This window comes from Diceros bicornis, chromosome 20 (genome assembly GCF_020826845.1).
Source record: "Diceros bicornis minor isolate mBicDic1 chromosome 20, mDicBic1.mat.cur, whole genome shotgun sequence".
Lineage (NCBI taxonomy): Eukaryota > Metazoa > Chordata > Mammalia > Perissodactyla > Rhinocerotidae > Diceros > Diceros bicornis.
The window spans coordinates 31,591,645-31,615,888 of record NC_080759.1 but is presented as its reverse complement, the minus strand read 5'-3'; the positions used below and the strand labels follow the sequence as shown (position 1 = coordinate 31,615,888).

General features: G+C 37.2%; 1 protein-coding gene across 1 annotated transcript in view; it reads left to right on the top strand.

Moving 5' to 3' along the window:
* The window catches only part of WDR70 (WD repeat domain 70), a 308,270-nt gene extending 284,251 nt beyond the window's left edge, over positions 1-24,019 (top strand). The window contains exons 16-18 of the mRNA XM_058564205.1: positions 28-144; positions 2,220-2,382; positions 23,843-24,019. Of these exons, the coding sequence (XP_058420188.1) occupies positions 28-144; positions 2,220-2,382; positions 23,843-23,930 (368 nt within the window). The 3' untranslated portion in view covers positions 23,931-24,019. The remainder of the gene's footprint in view (positions 1-27; positions 145-2,219; positions 2,383-23,842) is intronic.
* The last annotated feature ends 225 nt before the right edge of the window (positions 24,020-24,244 follow it).

The window sequence follows — 24,244 nt, the reverse complement described above, 5'->3', positions numbered from 1 at the left end:
AAATTTTTCAAATGTGACTTCTCGTAGCTCATGCTTTGCCTATGTTCCGTGAGCCCCGCCAACGGAGTACAAGGAAACAGCTGGAGAAGGACAGACTGGATCCCCTGAAGTCTCACAAACCCGAACCTCCTGTAGCAGGCCCAGGTGACTGTGATCTAGCTAGTGACCTGCAAAGGGGATTGGGGGCAGGGTGGGGTAATTGATATAGAAGTGGGAAGACCTTTTGGGCCTGGGTGCCTCTTTGTTTTAAGAGAGATTTTACTGAATAAGGGGTTTTCAAACATTTTCTTTTTAGCATCAGAACTTTTTGCTTGAAGATCTGATGCAGAATCCTGGTGTAAAATAGATAAAAATGGAGCTGCTGTGCTGAAGTACAGAGGGAGCCTGGAGCCCTTTCTGCTCGCTGTCCAACTTGAGCCCTGTAGGTTTACTTTAGCCCCAACTCTTGGGAACCCGGTGTTAAAACCACTGCTCTCAATATTGGCTTAATATACAACATTGGGTACTTTGACCAGAATCCAGGCTGGATTAGGTTTCACACAAGGCAGAAAGTGGCCATCGTGTACTTCTGTGTTGATAAAATGGAGCTGCCCACTTCCCTAGAAGATGAATAAAAGTCCTTAGAGTTTTTAAGAAAGTAGATACCAGAAGAAAGAAAGGCAGCATTGGCTATCGTACAGCACATACCTTTACCAGATTCCCATTTTCAGTTATCACCTGTGTAGTTTCCATTGGTCCTAGGCTCACAAGCCTATAGCTTTTGACTTGTTGATTCATGTGAACCTGAGTTCTGGACCTACATCTGTTTGGTCTGCCACTTCAGCATTGAAAACATTTCACATACCAATCTCGATTTTTCTTTTTTTACTTTTTCTGCCACCATCCTATTCACAGTTCCTAAATAATATTCTTACCTGGATTATTGAAATACCCTTCTAACTAGGCACCTTATCTCAAGTCACTCTCTTTTCTCCCCACCCTACCTCCATTCATCTTACAGCTTTTATTCATAACTCCTCCAGCTTTCATATTGCTCCCGCCCCCACATCTGTATAAGCTTCCCACTGTCCAGTTGCATTTCCAGAGATTCGAAGTTCACTACAGTGTGACTCTAACCCACTCTTGAGCTTTACACCACACTTCTCTTCTGCTCTATTCTTTGGGTATGACTTTCGGGTCACTCCTACCCCCAAATGCCCACTGAGCTTTTCTCTTTCTATGCTTTTGTACTTACCATTCTGCTCATTGAAAATAACCTCTGTCTTCTAAGCTTTCCCAAATTGGATCCATCTCTTCCTGAAGACCCCCTTAACCACCTCAGCCTAAAGAGCTGTTGCCTTCCTTTTAAATGCTGTAGTAGTTAGTGGCCACACAAATTCTTTGGCAATTAACTATTTTCTGCCTTATTTAGTCTTTTCTTATCTTGATTTATAAAATTAACATTTAGTGCTATTTGGCTTTTCATGTTTTTTTTTTTTTTAAATCCTCCTAAAAAGTCATACATTTTTTTTGAGTACTGGGTATCAGGCTAGCTCTTGGGGATCCCATGGGGAACAAATCCTTGCCCTTATGGAGCTTCCTGTCTACTAGAGCAATTATGATACAGTAAAATAATGTGAATCGGTGTGTTCACCTTATTTGTTTTCTCTCCTACAAGGTACCTGGACAATGGCAAGCCCTAAGATATGTTTGTTCAAAACTGAAATAGCATCTAACAAATGTTGGTTATTTTTATTTATTGAATTTCAAATGTTCATGCCTGAGGAATTTTTTTAAGGTGTATACATGGCAAAGTATGTGTAATTCTTCCTACATTGGTATCATTATGTAAATTAAGCAACTAAGACATAACAAAAAATATCTTTTTCTATTTAAAAATGTTATGTGGAAATTGAGGTTTGGTGATTTCCTGCTCTGGTTGTGATTATCATAAATGACAGCTGAAAGGACGATACTCAAGCACTCTTGAGATTTGTGGGTTTCAAACCAAAGTCTGAAGAAGCCCTAGAGTGCTCAAAACCTTGATTCCGTGGGGAATGACAAAAATGGGGTAAACCTGAAGCTCTGGCCCCGCTCTGTCATTCATTTAACTGGCCACCTTGGAAGCCAGCGCTGAGGGATTCTCAGCCTTGTCGATCTGACAGTACAGTGTACATACATATACTTACATATTGTCATGCTCATTCTGTTTCTGATTTGGTTTTTTTCCTTTGAAACAGGTCGAGGCGGCCGAGTTGGAACCCATGGGGGCACTCTGTCGTCATACATTGTGAAGAACATTGCTTTGGACAAGACCGATGACAGCAATCCCCGGGAAGCCATTTTGCGGCATGCCAAAGCCGCTGCAGACAACCCATATTGGGTTTCTCCAGCGTATTCCAAGTAAGGAAATAGCCTTTTAAAATAGAAAAATTATTGTGTTTAATGAACTGGGAAGAACATAACAGTGGCCATTTTGAGCTTCTAAATTCTCCATTTCTTGTTTTATTCTTGAGCATGAAAAATAGACCAGGTACTCATAGTCTTGAAACCTAGGCATTTGTTTGTATCTTAGGACTCTGAAATGGTGAATTTTTAAACTAGACCAGTTCCATCAGAGTTATAGCCTGGTGTAAACCCATTATGTGAAGCCCATTCTACCTATGATAAAAAAAAAAAAAGGAAATTACTGCCTATATGCATTGTCTTAGTTGAGGAGGGTTTAAAGCAAATGAAGGCGAGCAGTTTGTAGGTCTGTTATTAAGGACTAACTTTTATTTGTAGAGCTCTATGTGTAGGTAATGCTTACATAGGCAGAGTAGAGCCTGCCTGTTCAGATTCCCTCCAGCAGCTTAACATGGGTGAACATGTCGTGGTCCTTAAAGCCACTAAACCAGCTACATTTACACTAAGGAAAGGTACTATTGTAGAATTTTTGAGTTTTAAATTTTTTATTTTAAACTAATGTTAGACATACAGAAAAGTTGCAAAAACAGTACAGAGAGTTCATATATACTCTTGACCCCATTTCCCCTAATGTTAACACCTTACATAACCATAGTACAATTAATTAGCAACACCATGAAATTAACATTAGTACGATACTCTTAACTAAGCTTATCTGATTTTCCCGTTTTTCCACTTTCTCTGTTCTGGGATACTAGACAGGATCCCACATTGCATTTATTTATTTTTTTTAGTTATTTTTTTTTTGCTGAGGAAGATTAGCCCTGAGCTAACATCCGTGCCCATCTTCCTCTACTTTATATGTGGGACACCTGCCACAGCATGGCTTGATAAGTAGTGCGTAGGTCCGCACCCGGGATCCAAACCTGCAAATCCTGGGCCGCTGAAGCGGATCACACGAACTTAACCACTACGCCACCGGGCTAGCCCCCCAACATTGCATTTAATTGTTACTTCTCCTTAGTCTCCTCCAGTCATAACAGTTTCTCAGTCTTTCATGACCTTGACATTTTCAGTGAACACTGGTTTGTTATTTTTTACACTTCCTCTCAGTTTGGGTTTGTTTGATATTTTCTAATGATTGGAATGAAACTATGCATTTTTGGCAAAAATAATGCAGGAGTGTTGTATCCTTCTCAGTGCATCCCATCAAAGAGCTTCATGTCACTATGTCTCAGGATGGGTGATGCTAACTTGGATAACTTGGTTAAGGTGGTGTCTGCCAAGTTTCTCCACTGTAAAGTTGCTATCATTCCCTTTTGAGTTAATAAGTTTCATGGGGGTGATATTTTAAGACTATGCAAATCCTATCTTTCCTTAAACCTTTGCTCTCTAATTTTCTCATCCATGGATAGATTTGCCTGCAACAGTTGTTAATGTGGTGTTTGCCTAATGGTGATTTTCTATTTCCCTCTTTTCTTCTACTTTTATTAATTGGAATTCTACTGAAAGGAAGAATTATCTTATCTCCCACATTTACTTATTTTTCGAGTATTTTTTTAATATCAGTATGGACTTTAAAATACTTTATTCTATGGGTTAAAATCCAATACTATCAGTATTTAGTTAGTTGCTCGCATTGTTCCAGCTTTGGCCAATCAAAATGGCTCCTGTCTTCTTTCAACAAGTCCCTATATTTTTTTGAGCACTTTCTTACTTTCTGGCACCACAAGATGTTCCAGTCTCATTTTTTTTTTTTTTTGTCCCAGTCCTTGGAGAGTTAACCACTTCTCCAAGGAGCCCTGGTTCCTTTTGTTGGAGAATGATGTTTAGAAACCAAGAAGTTGGTGCTAGATGTGCTCATTGCTACTAAAAGGTCACTGCTTCTAGGTCCTCTCAGCTGACAAAGCTCGGAAATAGATGTTTGTATACCAACCTACACATGTACACACATATATATTTCTGTATGTATCTCTATTTATATTTTAAAAATCATGAGTTTAAACTGGTGCCTCTGATTTCAGTCCTATACCACAGGGTTCATTTAACCTTTCCCCTTTCTGTATTCGTAACTTCTTTCTCCAGTAGTAAGAAACTCAGCTCTCACTATCTGCAGTATATTTACTTATTTATTCAGTTCTAGTCTGAATTATTCAGAATTTATTCAGTTATAGTCTAGTTATTCTACACATAAAATAGTTTCAGAGTTGCTAACCCCCCTGTGAGAAACACTTTCCCTGACTAGAATACAGCATTTGTGTACTGTTCTTTTCGTCTTTTTTAGCCTTACAGTATCTAGTCAAGATATTGTTTTCCAAAATTACTTGGATTAGATCTTTTCTTCTCCACTCCCATCAGTGTGGTTATGTTATTCATTTGAAATGCAGTTAGGATCATTTTTTAGTGTTTATATTCTTTTTGGGGGGGTTTCCCCCACATTCTGTTTACTTTTTAGGGTATGTGTAGGGTATGTGAAATATTACTATGCTGCTAGGAGTTAGAGCTTTAAAAGAGATATACTCAGAGAAGTGTCACTCCTTCTTAATCCCTATCCCCCTATTCCATTATCCCCCCTTCTTTCAGTCCTTTTCCCACTCACCTCATATAGGTAACCAGTCTCTTTAGTTTCTGGTTTACCTTCTTTTGCAGAAATGAGCAGATACATATTTTCTTATATCCCCTCCTTTCTTATATGAAGAGTCGCATCGTATAAATACTCTTTTGAGCTTTGCTGTTTTTAACTTAGCAGTATGCCCTGGAAATCACTCTGCATCAATTCATAGAGCTCATTCTCATCCTTTTTAACAGCTGCATAGTACTCCACTGTATGGACGTACCATAAATTATTCAACCATTCTCTTCTGTATTGGTATTTAGATTGTTCCCAGTATTTTGCAATTACTAACAATGCTACAGTGAATGAATTTGTACATGTGTATTTTTGTATTGTTGCAAGTGTAGTCAGTTTTTTTCTTGATGTCTTTATATATTGCTGAAGTTTTCAGTTATGAGAAAGCTGGACCCTGATCACATTTCAGAACATTAATATGCTGGAAAAAGTCCCTAATGAACCAACTCAGCTTACATCTTATACTGATATCAGTTCCCTATCTGCTAATCATTATGAACTACTTTGCACAAAAGAAAAAACGTTGTCTTTAGCTTGGGTTCCTTAGAAGCAGACGCTGAGATAAAGATTCTTATAAAGGCGATTTATTAGGAAGCGTTCCCAAAGGAAACCAGCAAGGGAGTGGAGACATGTAATGAAGCCAAGCAAGGGTAGAGTATTAAGCAAAGTTCAGAAAGGGTCACTTTGGCTTAGTCCCACAGGGTAACTCTGCAGATGCTCGTCAGAGGCACACTAGCTGGAGTACTTACACTCCAGTATCTCTTGGTTGTTGGTAATGGCTGGAGATGGGGTCAGGGAGACAGTCCCAGGCTCGTCCAGCTCTCCAGGGCTTTAGCAGCCTGCCAACAGCCCTCTGACAAAGAGAGAAAGGTGCTGCTATTGTGAGTGAAATCACCCCGCACATAAATGCTAAAGGGATTTGAGGGGCATCCAGGGGGATCACTGCATCCTCTGCTGTACGTGTTGTAGCAGAACAGACTTAACCGAACTGTGTAATGTCAATGGTGGCTGTTCACAGTATGTATTAGTAAGCAGACAGTACAGATGGAACATCTCTGAACAATTAATCGGATAATATTACAACAGCTAAGAGGGTCATTTCAAGGCTGGCCAGCTAAATAGTGTGCATTTAGCCTTCATTTGTATAGAATTTGTGTGTGTATAAACTAATGTATGTCAACACATCATTGGCAGCCAGATAAGCTTATAAATTATGCCTCTGTTGACACTTCTGTTTTTAATGGAGTATTTTCTATTATTATTAGGGATTTTTTATACTTCAAAAAGCTTGTTTAGAAACATACAAAAAATTAGCTGAGGAAAGAAGAGTAAACAGAGCCATGGTTTAAAATTTGCAGGAGATAGTGTCATTTTGATAGCGAACTACTCCAAATAGATGTGTATATGTTTACACACAAAGTAAATCATTGAGGTATCTCCACAAATATTGAAATAATACTGTTTGCTGATTATTGATTGATATTAGCAATATATAATTCATAGGAAGGTGCCAAAGATCTGTCTTACCACTGAAGAAAATGAGACACTGAGAAGATAACCTTTAGAACCTGCTGGATAGCAAGTCATTGCTAGAACCCAGGCCAAGACCCTGGCCTTAGAATTTCCAGGTTATTGTTCTAACAACTAATTATTTTGATACAAGATCAAACTTCAATTTAGTTATGTAATTTTTATGTCTGAAATTTTAAGTAATACACGCACACAGTGCAAAAAAAAAAAATCTAGCTGTGCTAAAGGGCAAACAATGGAAATTCGAAAGCCTCTCTTTCACTGTGGCCCCCGTTCCTTCATTCTACTACTTTAATCATGCCCACCACCGGCACGTCCTTGTATTTCCTCCCAGAGAGAGAGAGTCCATGCGTAAATGAGCAGATAAGTGTGTAGGTACATTCATTGTTTAAAAGCACAGGTATATAGCATGTTTTACAAGTTGGTTTTTATTTTTGTTAATTTGTTGGTTTTTTACTTAGGAGATTGGACCAGATCCATCTATTCATATCTAGCTCGTTCTTTATACTTGCTTGATATTTTCCATTCTATGGATGTATTATACTTTTCTAAAATACCTTATTGAAGGACGTTTACATTGTTTTCAGTCTTTTGCTTTTGTAAACAATACTGAAATTAATATCTTTGGACATACTTATTTGCCCACATGTGCAAAACTTCTGGAAATAGAATTGCCAAGTCAAAGGGTATTTGCATTTTAAATTTGTATGGATGGTGCTAAATTTTCTTCCAAAGAGCCTTTTTAATCAACTTATCCAATGTATCAGTACCTCCTTTCCCTCATCCTTGCTAAGAGATACATTCCTTTTATTTTTGCCAATCTGATAGGTGAAAACTTGTATTCCATTGTGGCTTACACTTACATTTTTAAAGCATCTTTTCATATGTTAAAAGCTTTTTTTTCCTGTGAACTTGCTACTTATGTCTTGTGCCCATTTGTCTATTGGTTGATTGGTCTTTTTCTTTTCTTTTCTTTTTTTTTTTTTTGTGAGGAAGATCAGCCCTGAGCTAACATCCATGCGAATCCTCCTCTTTTTTTGCTGAGGAAGACTGGCCCTGGGCTACCATCCGTGCCCATCTTCCTCCACTTTATATGGGACGCCGCCACAGCATGGCCTGACAAGTGGTGCATCGGTGCGTGCCAGGGATCCGAACCCAGGCAGCCGGCAGCGGAGCGCACGCACTTAACCGCTGTGCCACGGTGCCGGCCCCTGATTGGTCTTTTCCTTATTGATTTGTAGGAGTGCTTTATATTAAGGAGCTTAACCCTTTGTATGTCATGTATTACAAATATTTCTCCACTCAGTCATTTTCACTTTACTTTGTTAATGGTATTTTTCCCATGTGAAAAAAGTTTAATGTAGTCAGATGTAGAAATATTTTCTTTCTTGGGTTTTCTTTTAGTTAGGAAGGCCTCCACTCTCCAAGATTATTCTTTAAATTCTCCCATCTTTCCATTTAATACTTTTTTTTTCTGATTTTTTAGAGTTAAATCTTTGATTCACCTAGAATTATTTTTGTGAAAGGAGTGAGGTAGGTGTATTAGTTTCCTGGGGCCACTGTAACAAATTACCACAAACTTGGTGGCTTGAAAAGCAGAAATTGATTCTTTCACAGTTCTGGAATCTAGAAGTCTGAAATTAAGGTGTCAGCCAGAGCTGCACTCCATACAGGGGCTCTAGGGGAAAATTCATTCCATGCCTCTTCTAGCTTCTGGAGGTTGCCTGTCCACTTGGCTTGTAGCCACATTACTCCAGTCTCTGCTTAGTCTTTGCATTGCCTTCTCTTTTGTGTTGGTCTTCTCTTCTTCACTCTTACAGGATACCTATCATGTCATTTAGGGCCCACTTGAGATAATCTAGAATTAATTCCTCATTTTCAGATCCTTAATCACATCTGCAAAGACCTTTTTTCCAAATAAGGTAATATTCACAGATTCCAGGGATTTTAGGTTGATATTTTGGAGGGGACCATTTTTCAGGCTACCACAGTAGAGCTCCAATTTAATCTTTTCCAATTGGTTAGCTAGTTGCTGTAATACTTTTTTATTGGATAATCTAATTTTCCTCATTGAATTGAAATGATATCTTTATTATACATACTGCACTCACATATGAATTTTAGCCAATTTCTGGGCTCTCTGTTCTGTTAATTGGTCTAGTCAAGTATCAGTGCCAAATGGTTTTCATTGTTGTAGGGCTGCCTGCTCTCCTTATTCTTCTTATCAGAATTTTTCTATCTATTCTTGCAGGCTTCCATAACTTTACATTATCTAGTAACCTCCCCCCTAAAAAATTCTTGGTGCCATTTTTATTGGAATTGTTACATGTATATATGAATTTATATAGAGTTTTATAATACTGATTCTTTTAAACCAAGAACAGGCTATGTCTTTCTATTTAGTCATGTCTCTTTATTCCTCAGTAGTATTTGTAAGTTTTCTTCATATATATCTTTGACACTTCCTTTTAAGTTTACTTCTAGTTATTTTATCTTTTTGTGCTCTTGTAAATAGGATCTTTTCTTCCACTGAATTTGTAACTCCTTTGTATGTGGGAATGCTATGTGGCTACATATATATGTATTATTAATTTATATATAGGTATTTGTTTCATATCCAGCTATTTAATATATTTTCCTGTTGTTTAAATGATTTTTTACACAATTTGCTTGGGGTTTTCGGGCATAAAATTATATCACATGCAAATACTGTTCAATTTACCTCTTCCTTTCCAATTTTTATTCCTGATCTTTCTTTATCTTATCTAATTGTATTGACTAGTACTGCAAGAACAATATTAAATAATATCAGTGATAGTGCACTGATTTTCCCACCTCGAACTTTAATGACTCTATTAGGTTAAAACATATGTAATTGCCTGTTTGGTAGGTGAAAAAAAGTCAAATATCGTCAGTTTCATATTGTTCAATTTAATGGTATTTCCCCATAAAGTATGATATCTTTTGAAAACACACACATACAAGATGTTAAGGAAGAATCCATCTTTTTTTGTCTTATTTATTCATTCAACAAAGACTTATTGAACACCTACTATGTGTCAGGTGCTGTGCTAGGTTGTGGGAATACGGCAGTTTTATGGAGCTTATATTCTAGTCAACAGAGACAGACAATAAACAAATCCATAAATGTTGGAGGGTAGCAAGTGCAAAGGAGAAAACTAAAATAGGGATAAGGGGACATAGAGTAACCAGGAGGAGAAAAGGGTGCTATTTTTAGATACAGCAATCAGGGGAAAACCTCTGCTAAAGTGATCTGTGTCCTGAGTGAATGAGGGAGTGAGCTGTGCAGATGTCCAGGGGAAGAGCATCACATGCAAAGAAAACACCACACAAAGACCGGAGGCATATTCATCTGAAATAGATGCTGAATTTTACTGAATTACTTTATCGTATCTCTATGGAAGTGATCATGTGGTGCTTCTACTTTGATCAATGAATATGATGAATTATATTGAATCATCCTTGCGCCTTTGGTATGACCCTCACGTGGTTTTGGTTTATTCTTGTCAGGTGTTAGGCTAGCTTCATAAAAATTTTGTGTGCTTTTCTTTTCTGTATGTTCTCTTAAATTGTTTTGAATACCATTAAATTTACTAACTTTGGAAAGATTTGATAGAATTCACTTGTGAAACTGTCAAAGCCTGGTACTTTTGTGGAGGGGAGGGTGAATAGTAATTCCTTAATTTCTCTCTTTCTTTTCCATCCCCTCACAGTAAGTAGTCTATTTGGATTTTCTGACTCTTCTGAGTCTGCTTGGTAATTAATATTTTCTTGGAAAATCATTCATCCAGGTGTTCAACTTTCTTTAAATAGAATTAATTGAAGTGGAAATTGTTTTTGTTCAGTGATGACCATTACCTAATGATATTTTCCTGCATTGTAGGTGATTTAGTTATATTTACAATTGAATAATGTGCTAGTTTAATGGTAGCTCTGCAAAGTGTGTAGAACAGGTATTGTTGTATCCTCTCCTTCCATGTGAGAAGACTGAAGCCTAGAGGTTTGCAATTAACAAGGATTGCAACTAGAACTAGACTTCATTTCTCTTGATCTCTAATCTAATAAGCTTTTTGGAGGACTGTGATCTCTCTTAATGTACACTTTTCTGCCACTGCATTTTGCTCCCATCTCTTTCCTTCCACCCCATTTTGTCACCTTACATTTATTGCATACTAACTAAGTTCATGGCACTGTCTGTGGCATGTAATTTGTTAGCCAGAATTGCAGTGCTATTTCTTCTGTGTTCACCTGCTAGAGTATACTGTTTACTGCCAAGTGGCAAAGTGTTTGAAGGGAAGCTAATATTTAAAAGGATCTTTTCATAAAGGTCACTGTAATTGAGAATGTGTGTCTGGTTGTTTTTCTTCACTGCAATTGACTTCTGTCAGTGATGAAATGAAGATTTACTGTATCTTGCTTTGTCACAGAAAAGCACAATTAGACAAATCTGCCTGCCTGCCCATGAGATATACTCATCTTTATTCTCCAGTGATGATAACAAAGAGTCTTTGAACACTTTACATTTATCGATTGAGTTTTAAGTTTCATTCCTGGCACTAGCAGTGTAATAGCCATGAAAGTTTTAAAACACAGCAGGATCACAGAGGAGTCTTGTTCAGCCACACACGGGCAGATTCGATTACAGTTTCTTGTTAAAAGATGTTATGGAGGGAGGGGAAAGGAGCTGGCTGGGGAGTGGGCAGGATATAGATCCAGAATACTATTAGTTTACATATCAGACTGGGATAGGTGTGTGTGGGAGCCTGGACCCTGGCCAGTAGGCTGACAGCCTGGCAGCTCTGTCAGCCATGATCCCTTTTCTTGCCACATAAACTGCCATTTATTGCTGGTTCAGTCAATTTAATTTTCAGTGTGCATGTCTTGTCTGATACAGGATACGTGTGTGTGTATTAAAATATCATTCCCATCTATAAAGGATCCATTTAAAGTCATGTTGAGTTAGTAGGCAATATTTAAAGAGGTCATTCTTTGAGTGAGTAAAGGTTTTTATATTATTTGTGTCAGGAAGAGACATAAACCCACAGAGAAAAATAAAACTTTTTTTCTTGAGTTATATTTAGGTGACTGACCTTCACTGATCACCATATTCCTATGGAAAAGCCAGTGTTTCTCAAAGTGGTTTTGTGGACTGTCTGTCTCAGAGTTGAGGGTGGGAGTGGGAAGATTAAAAATGCAGATTTCTAGACTCCATCCCAGCCCAACTCAATGAGACTCTGAGATTGGGGCCAGGAATCTGCATCCTGAAAAGTTCCCTAGGTGATTATTTTGGACACTAAAGTTTGGTAATAATACAAAAGTAATTATTTAAAATAAACCACAAATGATTCGCCCTTAAGAAAATTCAATGTACAGAATAGATTACTTTGATTATAGAGATTGATACTGAAGACAGATTGTTTACAGATATATACAGATATATACAGAACATTCCATCCAAAAACCGAAGAATACACGTTCTTTTCAAATGCACATGGAATATTCTCCAGGATTGATTACTTATTAGGCCACAAAACAAGTCTATAAATTTAAGAAGATTGAAGTAATACCAAGCATCTTTTCTGACCACAATGGTATGAAACTAGAAATCAACTATAGGAAGAAAATCAGAAAAGCCACAAATACGTGGAGATTAAACAAAATGCTACTGAACAACGACTGGGTTAATGAAGAAATCAAAGAAGAAATCAAAAAATACCTGGAGACAAATGAAAATACGACATGCCAGAATTTATGGGATACAGCAAAAGCAGTTCTAAGAGGGAAGTTTATAGCGATACAGGCCTATCTCAACAAACAAGAAAAATCTCAAATAAACAATCTAACAATGCACCTGAAGGAACTGGAAAAAGAAGAACAAACAAAGCCCAAAATCAATAGAAGAAGGGAAATAATAAAAATCACAGCAGAAATAAATGAAATAGAGACCAAAAAAACAATAGAAAAAATTAATAAAACCAAGAGCTGGTTCTTTGAAAAGATCAACAAAATTGACAAACCTTTAGCTAGACTCACCAAGAAAAAAAGAGAGAAGGCACAAATAAGTAAAATCAGAAATGAAAGAGGAGAGGTTACAACAGACACCTCAGAAATACAAAAGATTATAAGAGAATACTATGAAAAGCTATATGCCAACCAATTCGACAATCTGGAAGAAATGGATAAATTCTTAGAATCATACAACCTTCCAAAACTGGATCAAGAAGAAGTAGAGAATTTGAATAGACCAATCACCAGTAAGGAGATCGAAACAGTAATCACAAACCTCCCCAAAAATAAAAGTCCAGGACCAGACGGCTTCCCTGGTGAATTCTACCAAACATTCAAAGAAGACTTAATACCTATCCTTCTCAAACTCTTCCCAAAAATTGAGGAGGAGGGGAAGCTCCCTAACTCATTCTACGAAGCTGACATTACCCTGATACCAAAACCAGACAAGGACAACACAAAAAAAGAAAATTACAGGCCAATATCACTGATGAACATCGATGCAAAAATCCTCAATAAAATACTAGCAAATCGCATACAACAATACGTTAAAAAGATTATACATCATGATCAAGTGGGATTTATTCCAGGGATGCAGGGATGGTTTAACATTCGCAAATCAATCAGCGTAATACACCACATTAATAAAATGAGGAACAAAAATCACATGATCATCTCAATAGATGCAGAGAAAGCATTTGACAAGATACAGCATCCATTTATGATAAAAACTCTGAATAAAATGGGTATAGAAGGAAAGTACCTCAACATAATAAAGACCATATATGAGAAACCCACAGCTAATATCATCCTCAATGGTGAAAAACTGAAAGCCATCCCTCTAAGAACAGGAACCAGACAAGGATGCCCACTGTCACCACTCCTATTTAACATAGTACTGGAAGTCCTAGCCAGAGCAATCAGGCAAGAGAAAGAAATAAAAGGGATCCAAATTGGAAAGGAAGAAGTGAAACTGTCACTATTTGCAGATGACATGATTTTATATATAGAAAACCCTAAAGAATCCACCAGAAAACTTTTAGAAGTAATAAACGAATATGGTAAAGTTGCAGGATACAAAATCAACATACAAAAATCAGTTGCATTTCTGTACACTAACAACGAAGTAGCAGAAAGAGAAATTAAGAATACCATCCCATTTACAATTGCAACAAAAAGAATAAAATACCTAGGAATAAACTTAACCAAAGAGGTGAAAGATCTGTACACCGAAAACTATAAAACATTTCTGAAAGAAATTGAAGAAGACACAAAGAAATGGAAAGATATTCCGTGCTCTTGGATTGGAAGAATTAACATAGTTAAGATGTCCATACTTCCTAAAGCCATCTATAGATTCAATGCAATCCCTATCAAAGTTCCAACAACATTTTTCACAGAAATAGAACAAAGAATCCTAAAATTTATATGAAACAACAAAAGACCCCGAATAGCTAAAGGAATCCTGAGAAAAAAGAACAAAGCTGGAGGTATCACACTCCCTGATTTCAAAATATACTACAAAGCTGTAGTAACCAAAACAGCATGGTACTGGCACAAAAACAGACACAGATCAATGGAATAGAATCGAAAGCCCAGAAATAAACCCACACATCTATGGACAGCTAATCTTTGACAAAGGAGCCAAGAACATACAATGGGGAAAAGAAAGTCTCTTCAACAAATGGTGTTGGGAAAACTGGATAGCCATATGCAAAAAAATGAAAGTAGACCCTTACCTTACACCATACACAAAAATTAACTCCAAATGGATTAAAGACTTGAATGTAAGACCTGAAACTGTGCAACTTCTAGAAGAAAACATAGGCAGTACGCTCTTCGACATCAGTCGTAGCAACATCTCAAACACCACGTCTAACCGGGCAAGAGAAACAATAGAAAAAATAAACAAATGGGACTACATCAAACTAAAAAGTTTCTGCACAGCAAAGGAAACCATCAACAAAACAAAAAGACAACCTAACAATTGGGAGAAGATATTTGCAAACCATACTTCTGATAAGGGCTTAATCTCCAAAATATATAAAGAACTCATGCATCTTACCAACAAAAAAACTACCAACCCAATTAAAAAATGGGCAAAAGACCTGAACAGACATTTCTCCAAAGAAGATATACAGATGGCCAACAGACACATGAAAAGATGTTCAAAATCATTAACTATCAGGGAAATGCAAATCAAAACTACAATGAGATATCACCTCACGCCCGTCAGAATGGCTATAATTAACAAGACAGGAAACAACATGTGTTGGAGAGGATGTGGAAAGAAGGGAACTCTCATACACTGCTGGTGGGAGTGCAAACTGGTGCAGCCACTATGGAAAACAGTATGGAGATTCCTCAAAAAATCAAGGATGGAACTACCATATGATCCAGCCATCCCACTGCTGGGTATTTACCCAAAGAACTTGAAAACACCAATTTGTAAAGGTACACGCACCCATGTGTTCATTGCAGCGTTATTCACAATAGCCAAGACTTGGAAGCAACCTAAGTGCCCATCAAGGGACGAATGGATAAAGAAGATGTGGTATATATACACAATGGAATACTACTCAGCCATAAGAAATGATGAAATCCAGCCATTTGTGACATCATGGATGGACATTGAGGGTATAATGCAAAGTGAAATAAGTCAGAGGGAGAAGGTCAAATACCGCATGATTTCCTTCGTTAAGTAGTAGATAATAACAACAATAAACAAACACATAGGGACAGAGATTGGATTGGTGGTTACCAGAGGGGAAGGGGGGAGGGAGGAGGGTGAAAGGGATAATTCGGTACATGTGTGTGGTGATGGGTTGTAATTAGTATTTTGGTGGTGAACATGATGTAATCTATGCAGAAATAGAAGTACAGTGATGTACACCTGAAATTTTTACAATGTTATAAACCAATGTTACTGCAATAAACAAAAAATTAAAAAAAAATAATAAATAAAATAAAATAAAATAAACCACAAATGATTCGCCCTTAAGAAAATTCAATGTACAGAATAGATTATTTTGATCATAGAGATTGATACTGAAGACAGATTGTTTACATAACAAAAGTATTTGTTCCTCCAGGATTTTAAAAAAAATAGCAAGCTGCTTTGTTGTATTTAATATATAAATTATTTTATCAAATATATCCCACATACAACTTTTTGAAAATATACCTATTATATGAAGTGAGGAACACCTAATAGCCAAAACAAGGTATATAATAATACTGACACTGTTATTACACCTATGGTACGCCAGCCTTGTTTAAAAACATTGTATATATTATTCATTTAATCCTCACAACAGTCCTATCAGGTAAGGGGTATTATTGTCCCCATTTTACAAATGAGGAAATTGAGTCTTATAACTTGACCAAAGCCACACAGATAGCAGAGTTGGGATTTGAACACAGGTGATTTGCCTTCAGAGTCAAACTTCTGCTTTTGACTACTGCAGTGTAGTGCTTCTCATCACAGTGCAACTGATAGCAGTTACTGGAGTAATAGCGAAGCTGAAAGATGGTTGTGTGAGCGAGTGTGGCATAGCGGAAGAACACTAGGCGAAGAATCAGAAGTCCTGGGGTTCAGTTCCTGCTCTGAGATTCACTTACCTTCACTGAGACTATTTCCCCATCTATGAAGTAAGAAAGTAGGGCTGCACTAATGCCCAGCTTTCACACGTTTTTGAATAGAGGTTGTGGCACACAGTTACATATTTTATAAATGTGAACTTGGAGAGGGCCTTGATGATCCCCGGACTGTCTCAGGCCTGTGGGCATTTCAAAGATTTAATCATTCGACCTTGTTTACCCACTTGGTGATAAGGTAGCTAATGGTGATTTTAGAGAATTCTTCTTGGGTTTTTTCCTCTCTCTCTTTTTTATTCCCAGTTTCCACAGGTTTCATATATGTCCCTTTCTCTCCTTCACCCAATCTTTGAACTCTCACAATAGCATTGTGAGTTAGTATGCCCTATTGAATGAGACTGAGATATATTTATCTATTTTCCAAAATATTATCTGTTCATTTCCTGAAGGAAATAGAGCATTCTTTATCTAGAAACATCTTGTTGCCTCTCATCTTCTTATGTGTCCCTAATATTTAAAAAAAAATATATCTTTGATTAGCTCTTCACCAGAAAGAAGGGACCATTTCAAGTGGAATTTTTTGGTCAAGCGCTTTATTTAATCTTAATAATTCTGCAATTGTGATGACTGGGTCAGAGGTCATCTGGACCGTATTCATTCTGACAGGGTTAACAAGTGTGTCAGATTGTCAAGTCATGGCTATAGTTGACTTTGGCTCTGAGGTTTTCCTTCATAATAAACAATGGGCCCTGAGCCAAAAAAGCTTGTGGTTTATACTCACATACTGGTGACTAAATATTATAAGTGATTTCCCTTCATACTCATTCTATTACCCTGGAGCTCTCTTTATGCTTTTTGAATGAATCATATCAGAATAATATCCGTAATTAAAAAAAAGTTTGACGTGTGGACTTTCCATTGCAGCTGAAAATATTTTGAGACTTCACTCTGGCCTGAGCACTAGGAGAGAAGGAGTGTAGAAGGCCTAGATTAGAGCTTAGTCAGAAGAGAAAGGACAGCCCTGCTAACGCTTTGGCTCTCTTGCACAAACAATGCGCCCTCCAAAATGCCATTTTAGAAGATTTCAGGGGGAATCTTTATTCATTACTGACTGATCTAAACAAAATTCCTCTGGATGGAAACACTGAAGGTGGGATTCAGTTTCTGTCTATTGTGTCCATAGCACCGAGTTGCTTGAAAAGACTCATTTTGTACAAATAATTTGAGAATTCAGTTTAAAAAATGTTCCAAGGGGAAAATTAATCAGCACAAAGTATCAGCACATCAGAATTTGTAGATTTGAGAAAGACATTTGTTTAAGCATTTATATTTGCTTCATGAAATATGAACTATTAGCAAATGCAGAGTTTACTGAAGCTAAAACAAAATAAAACAAAAAATACTTCAGCCCTCCTCTGATTAGTTTATTTAATGGTTAGCAGCAATAGCTGTTGATATCTAATCGGCTCTCCTTTTTTTGGTAGCTCTAGTAAACAAGTCGACATTTACAGTCAAGTGAAAAATGTTTCCTATTCACCAAGTAAGTTAATCAAACTGGAAAACACAAGTTTCACGTCAGCTTTCTGTAAGTTTAAGTTTTCAGTTAACACTTAGAAAAATGGGTAAGTGTGGGCCATAAACCAGTAAAATAAATAGTGTGGGTAAAGCTGATTTCAATAAGGTGGGTACTTTACTAGTTCTCAGTGAGGCTTGCCTTATCCCATAACCTGTTGAGCACCCACAGTGATGATTACCTTTGGCTGATGGAATGTTCCCCTTACCTCCTTTTTCTTCAAGTCAATCCTTTTAGAAGCTTTTGTTTTGGGCAACTGAGATAAATCTGTCATGTGACTGTAATTTGAGTTGATAACTTCTGTCTCTCGAGAAAGGAGGTATAGAATTTTGGAGGAGTTGATTAAATAGAAGACAGAATGGTGAGCAATGGAAATGCTTTCTCAAAGCAGTAGGATATATTCTTGTATATTATTTTATTGATATGTGTATTTCCTGAGTTGCTGCTGCCATGTCTTCAGTGCCGATTGGTTTGGTTTGTTCTATTCTTCCTTATGGAACCATCCAACAGAGTCTGGTTTTTTATTTTTTTTTATTTTTTGTGAGGAAGATCAGCTCCGAGCTATCATCCATGCCATTCCTCCTCTTTTTGCTGAGGAAGACTGGCCCTGGGCTAACATCCGTGCCCATCTTCCTCTACTTTATATGGGATGCCGCCACAGCATGGCCTGACAAGGGGTACATCAGTGCGTGCCCGGGATCCGAACCCCGGCTGTCAGCAGCAGAGCACGCACGCTTAACCACTATGCCATGGGGCCGGCCCCTGAGAGTCTATGTTAAGATCAGTGTACAAATTCCATTTCTTCAAGCAGCCCATAAAGGAATCCACTTTTGTGGCCAGTGGTGATGTTAATAGAGACTTACAGAGTTTTTTGTTATTGTTTATTTGTTGGTTTCCTATTGGTTTTAAAAGCAGGAATTTCTGGACTAGCTTAAGTGTTTTCAAGTCCATTAACATTTTATCTTTTTGCAATTGTCATTTTACTTCTGCCTGACATTGTTGATTTATTTTTATAGTAGTTTTCTATGCCAAGGGCAAATTAGGCCATCTCCCAGGGAAGAAATCTCCTGGTTCTATTCCTGACTCGGGTTAGAGGTTGTCTAATCATCTCTGTTCCTCAGTGTCTTGAAAAGTGGTGACTAAAGAAATTCCTTTTAAATGCCCTAGATAGTCCTGAATTGAATTTTTTTGTCTTCCCCGTATATGAATTTCCAAAAACTTTCAAAAGAGTAACTGCTGGAAATAAATTCAAAGATAAAAATTGCTGAAAAGAAAGAACAGCCGCAAGATTTAAGGCTATAATTCTCTTTTTGCTTCTATAAAACACTAGCATTCCCTAGACCAGACAGAGATGTTAATGTGCTAAAGCCAATCTTTTTTGAAGAAGCTAGTCTTTATTCAGCAAGCAACATACAGCTCTTATGGAAGTTTCTGAACTATGCTAAGAAGGTTGGTTTGGAGGGCGAGATGGATTGGAATGAGGGAAACTTCCTTCAGTGGGCCACATCTCCCTTCACCTCCCCATACCTAACTCCCAGGAATTAAAGACTGCTCCTTAAAGGGGCCTGTGAGAGTGCAGCCTCAAACTTCATTCCTTTACCAAGTCTTCAGTAGCATCATACAGGGCCAACTTCTCCAAATGGGAGAAATATTTTCCTACAGTTGGAGGAAGCTCATCATGTGTAAAAGTTTGTGTTAAAAAGACAAATTCTCACTCCACAGCCTGGTTTCAGAGTCCTGCTTTACTCCTTTCTTTCCCAAGCTGGGGGAGGGATGGAGCTCCCAGCAGGTGTGCTCACAGTGTAGTCCACCAACCAGTGCTGACAAGATAAGTGTAGGAATTGAGAGTAAGCACTTAGAAAATTTTATAGCAATTTGATATATTTATTGAATCGAATAAAAATTTGGATTCGTATTTTATAGTCTTTTTATTTTTCTATGAAGATAATTGGAAATTAGAAAACAAAGACTTGCCTTGCACCACAGATGGTTTGAGAAGCACTGCTCTAGGCACGGCCCTGTTGGAGGCTAAGGTCCTCTCCAAGGTGCCTCCTTTTTATGTGAGGAAAAGTGTTCCTTCATTCTTCCTTATTCCCAAGTCCAAGAGCCTAGTTCTTTTTTTGTGTGTGAGGAAAATTAGCCCTGAGCTAACATCCAATGCCAATCCTCCTCTTTTTGCTGAGGAAGATTGGTGGTGGGCTAACATCTGTGCCTGTCTTCCTCTACTTTATATGGGACACTGCCACAGCATGGCTTGACAGGCAGTGCATGGGTCCACGCCTGGGATCCAAACCTGCGAACCCTGGGCCACTGAAGCGGATTGCGTGCACTTAACTGCTATGCCACTGGGCCGGCCCCCTAGTTCTTTTTCTTTTTTAATTAAAAGTTGTTTAAAATTTTGGTAAAATTCACGTAACAAAATTTACCATCTTAACCATTTTTAAGTGTACATTTCAGTACTGTTGAGTACAGTCACATTGTTGTGCAACCAATCTCTAGAACTCTTTTCATCTTGCAAAACTAAAACTCTATACCCACTAAACAATAGCTCATTTCCCCCTCCACCTAGCTCCTGGCAACCACCATTCTACTTTCTATCATGAATTTGACTACTCTAGGTACCTCATATAAGTGGAATTATACAGTATTTGTCTTTTTGTCACTGGCCTATTTCACTTAGCATAATGTCCTCAAGGTTCATCCATGTAGCGTGTGTCAGAATTTCCTTCCTTTTTAAGGCCGAATAATATTCCATTGTATGTGTATACCACATTTTTGTTTATCCATTCATTCATCCATGAACGCTTAGGCTGCTTCCATGGATATACAAATATCTCTTCAAGACCTTGCTTTCAGTTCTTTTGGGCATATACTCAGAAGTGGAATTGCTAGATCACATGGTAATTCTATTTTTAATGTTTTGAGAAACTGCCATACTGTTTTCCATAGTGGCTGTACCATTTTACGTTCCTACCAACACTGAACAAGGGTTCCAATTTCTCCACTTCCTGGCCAGTACTTGCTTTTTTTTGGTTTTGTTTGTAGCCATCCTAATGGATGTGAGGTGGTATCTCATTGTGGTTTTGATCTACATTTCCCTAATGATTAGTGATGTTGAGCATCTTTTCATGTGCTTCTTGGTCATTTGTCTTCTTTGGAGAAATGTCTATTCAAGTCCTTCGCCCAGTTTTTAACTGGGTTGTTTGGGTTTTTTTGTTATTGTTGAGTTGTAGGAGTTCTTTATATAGTCTAGATATTAATCCCTTATCAGATATATGATTTGCAAATATTTTCTCCCATTCCATAGGTTGTCTTTTCAGTCTATTGATTATGTCCTTTGATGCACAAAAGTTTTTAATTTTGATGTAGTCCAGTTTAACCTATTTTTCTTTTGTTGCCTGTGCTTTTGGTGTCATATCAAAGAAATTATTGCCAAATCCAGTGTCATAAAGCTTTCCCCTATGCTTTCTTCTAAGAGTTTTATAGTTTTTGCTCTTAAGTTTAAGTCTTTGATTCATTTTGAGTTAATTTTTATATATGGTGTAAGGTAAGGGTCCAGTCTCATTCATTGTATGTGGATATACATTTTTGTCAACAACATTTGTTGAAAAGAGCCTAGTTCTTACGCTTAATTTTTCCCTACCTGGCCAAGAAAATGAAAAAACAAGCGGTAAACAAGCATTGCTGGGAAAATTTGGACACTGATTTATGCCTTGATTTTGGCAATTTGGGGAAGGAGAGCATGGCTATTTGAAAGCTAAGTGTCATGATTTGATGTTGCATACACATAATACGGGTGTTTTGCTGGCAACATTATTATTAGTTCAAAAGTGGAATTTAAAATAAATTTCATGGAGTTTCACAAAGAGGAACATTCCACCTTCCGAACAAATTGATATCCCCTAAGTTAAAATAGCTGGAAAGGACAAAGGAAACTGTTGTGGTCTGGTAATTGAAAGTGACAGTCTAAGTCACCCTGATGTGAAAATTTGCTCTGTGAATTTTGCTATGTTCAATGCTAGTGGGGGGAAAAGGTATCTCCTTTGAAAAACTAATATTTTTCTTTTTTCTTTTTCTTTTGTTTTGGCTGCTAGGAAATTCTGTGCCAAGTTTTATGCTCAGTTACATACCCTTTCATTCCTTGGTTCTTGACCTTCTACTCACTTGTTTTGTTTTTATTTTCTTTATAAGTCAATTTTTTTGAGATATAATTTACATACAGTAAAACACAAAATGTACCCATTTCAAGTCTTGACAAATGTATACACCTGTGTAATCACCACTTCCATCAAGGTTATAAAATATTTCCATTCCCCCAAATGTTCCCCCATGCCTCTTTGTAGTCATGACTCCCTTTCTGCCCCTTGTTAAATAGTTCCATTGATTCTATATGCCCTTCAATGTTAGCCACCAACCTGCTAAAAATACTTGTGGAAGTAAGTGGAATATAAAAGAGTGACTACTTAAATGAAACAACCTTTTCAAGCTCTAGGTTTTCTTCCTGTGATCTGTCAATCAGTTTCTTCTTTTTATATCCAAAAAAGCAGCATTACAACTTCTTAATACTTAAGTCTCATTGCAGCTAACGTTGATGAGCTGGTGTCTTACGAAGCACTACCAGATATCTTTAGAAGACCATGTTCTTTTTTTCCCCATAGAGATTAAATATCTAATTTAAAGGATTTTTTAAACCAGATAGATTTGTTCCTGTATGGGTTTGTCCATACCTAAGTGGTCAGCATCTTTTCCAGAAGATGAAATATATACCGAGCACCAGTTGCCATGTTGTAGCATGTTAGAAAGCCAGTGGTCCTGCTTTCCAGTAATTCAGCAACTCATGACCTATGAAAATCCTCAGCTGCTTTTGGAAATGTTAGAGCTATGGCTTATTTGTAGATGTCATAACAGTGTCTTGAAGTGACAACAAGAAGTTTAAGCAACTGGATTTTGTATGGGGACAGCTTGGGCTCTAGGTAGGTGTGTGAGGTAACTGGAGGGACAGGATTGTGACTAACTTATGCATGAGGAATTCTGGTACATGGCTCGCATCAGAACATCAGCATGAATGTGAATGGTTTATACTTCTTCCCCAGGAAAATAAAGAAACAGAGTAGTAATATGAGCTTTTAGCCCTGTTTTCACTTGCCAAATAAAAGGAGTTATTGTCGTTATTTTTACCATTCTGGAATTACCTTGATATAGTGAATTGAACTCTAAATGAAGATGTAAGCTAAAATATATTATCTTCAGGTATTATACTTTAATGTTTCCTCATAATGTGACAGAGCTGTTTTTGAAAGGAAATCAACAGTAGTATGACCAAAAATAGCGTAAATTATAACCATTTGACATTTTCTTGGAATTATTTTCTGTGTGAACGGTGTAAAAAGGAATGTCACTGGACCAGGTATGTTTGTAAAGCACAGAAAGTCCTAATGCAAAGATTGCTTGATGTCTTGTATGCCAGTATTACAGCAGTGATACTCAGTGCTGTGTCCTAAAATGCTTGACATTTCCAGGCACTGATCTGGGTGTTGGGGTGGAGGGAATATTTATTTGTTTGTTTTGTTTTTTTATTTTTGCTAGCAGTGTTCAAATTACTATACATGTTATCTATTTTAGACTCATTAGATAAGAAAACTGTTAACTCAAATTCTCCTATTTGTGTGCACCAAAATCACATATATTTGGACTACTTATGTCTAGGAACAGCCCAGAAAGCTATAAATAAAGATCATGTAGATTCTTGCTTGGTGACTGTAATTTGGCCTCCCAAACAGTCCCTGTTAGCCTGAGTTTGAGGTGGAGGATGGTTATGGATGTATGAAGTTCCGCTTAATTTTATAGATTTTCATTTTATTGAAGGAAAGGACAGCACGCATAGTCTGCCACAGAGGGAAAACCTTTAAAAGAATCTTTGGCTCTTTTCTTGAACATAATTAAATTCCCCTTATCCTTTTCTTTGCCAGAAGTTTAACGATTGATATTTAATAATTGAGATATAATTAATTCCTCAAATGTGCTTCCACTTGATGAAAGGAGCAAAGTCTAATCTAATAAACACTTGCCGACTAAATTTTTCCTCTTTAACTTTCTTTTAGGACTCAGCCCAAAACCATGTTTGCCCAAGTTGAATCTGATGATGAGGAAACAAAGAATGAGCCAGAATGGAAAAAACGTAAAATCTGAAGGATCTCATACGAGAGCTGTTTGCATGAGGGGGAGGGATATTGGACAATTTTTTTTTTAATGAAGTAAAAAATACATTTTTATGAACAGATTTTGTCCTTTCATTATTGAACCATTCAAAAGCTTGGTAGGTACCCTTCACTAAAACTGTGCTTATATTTTCTTACCTACAACTATTAAGATGTATTATAAGTAAATAAGAAACAGATTCTTAGCCTATTACCAAGTACTTTAGTTATTTGGAAACTTTATTCAGCAATTATTGGTCTTGTACAGATTCTCATAATCTTGGGGGAGGGGAATGGACATTGAGA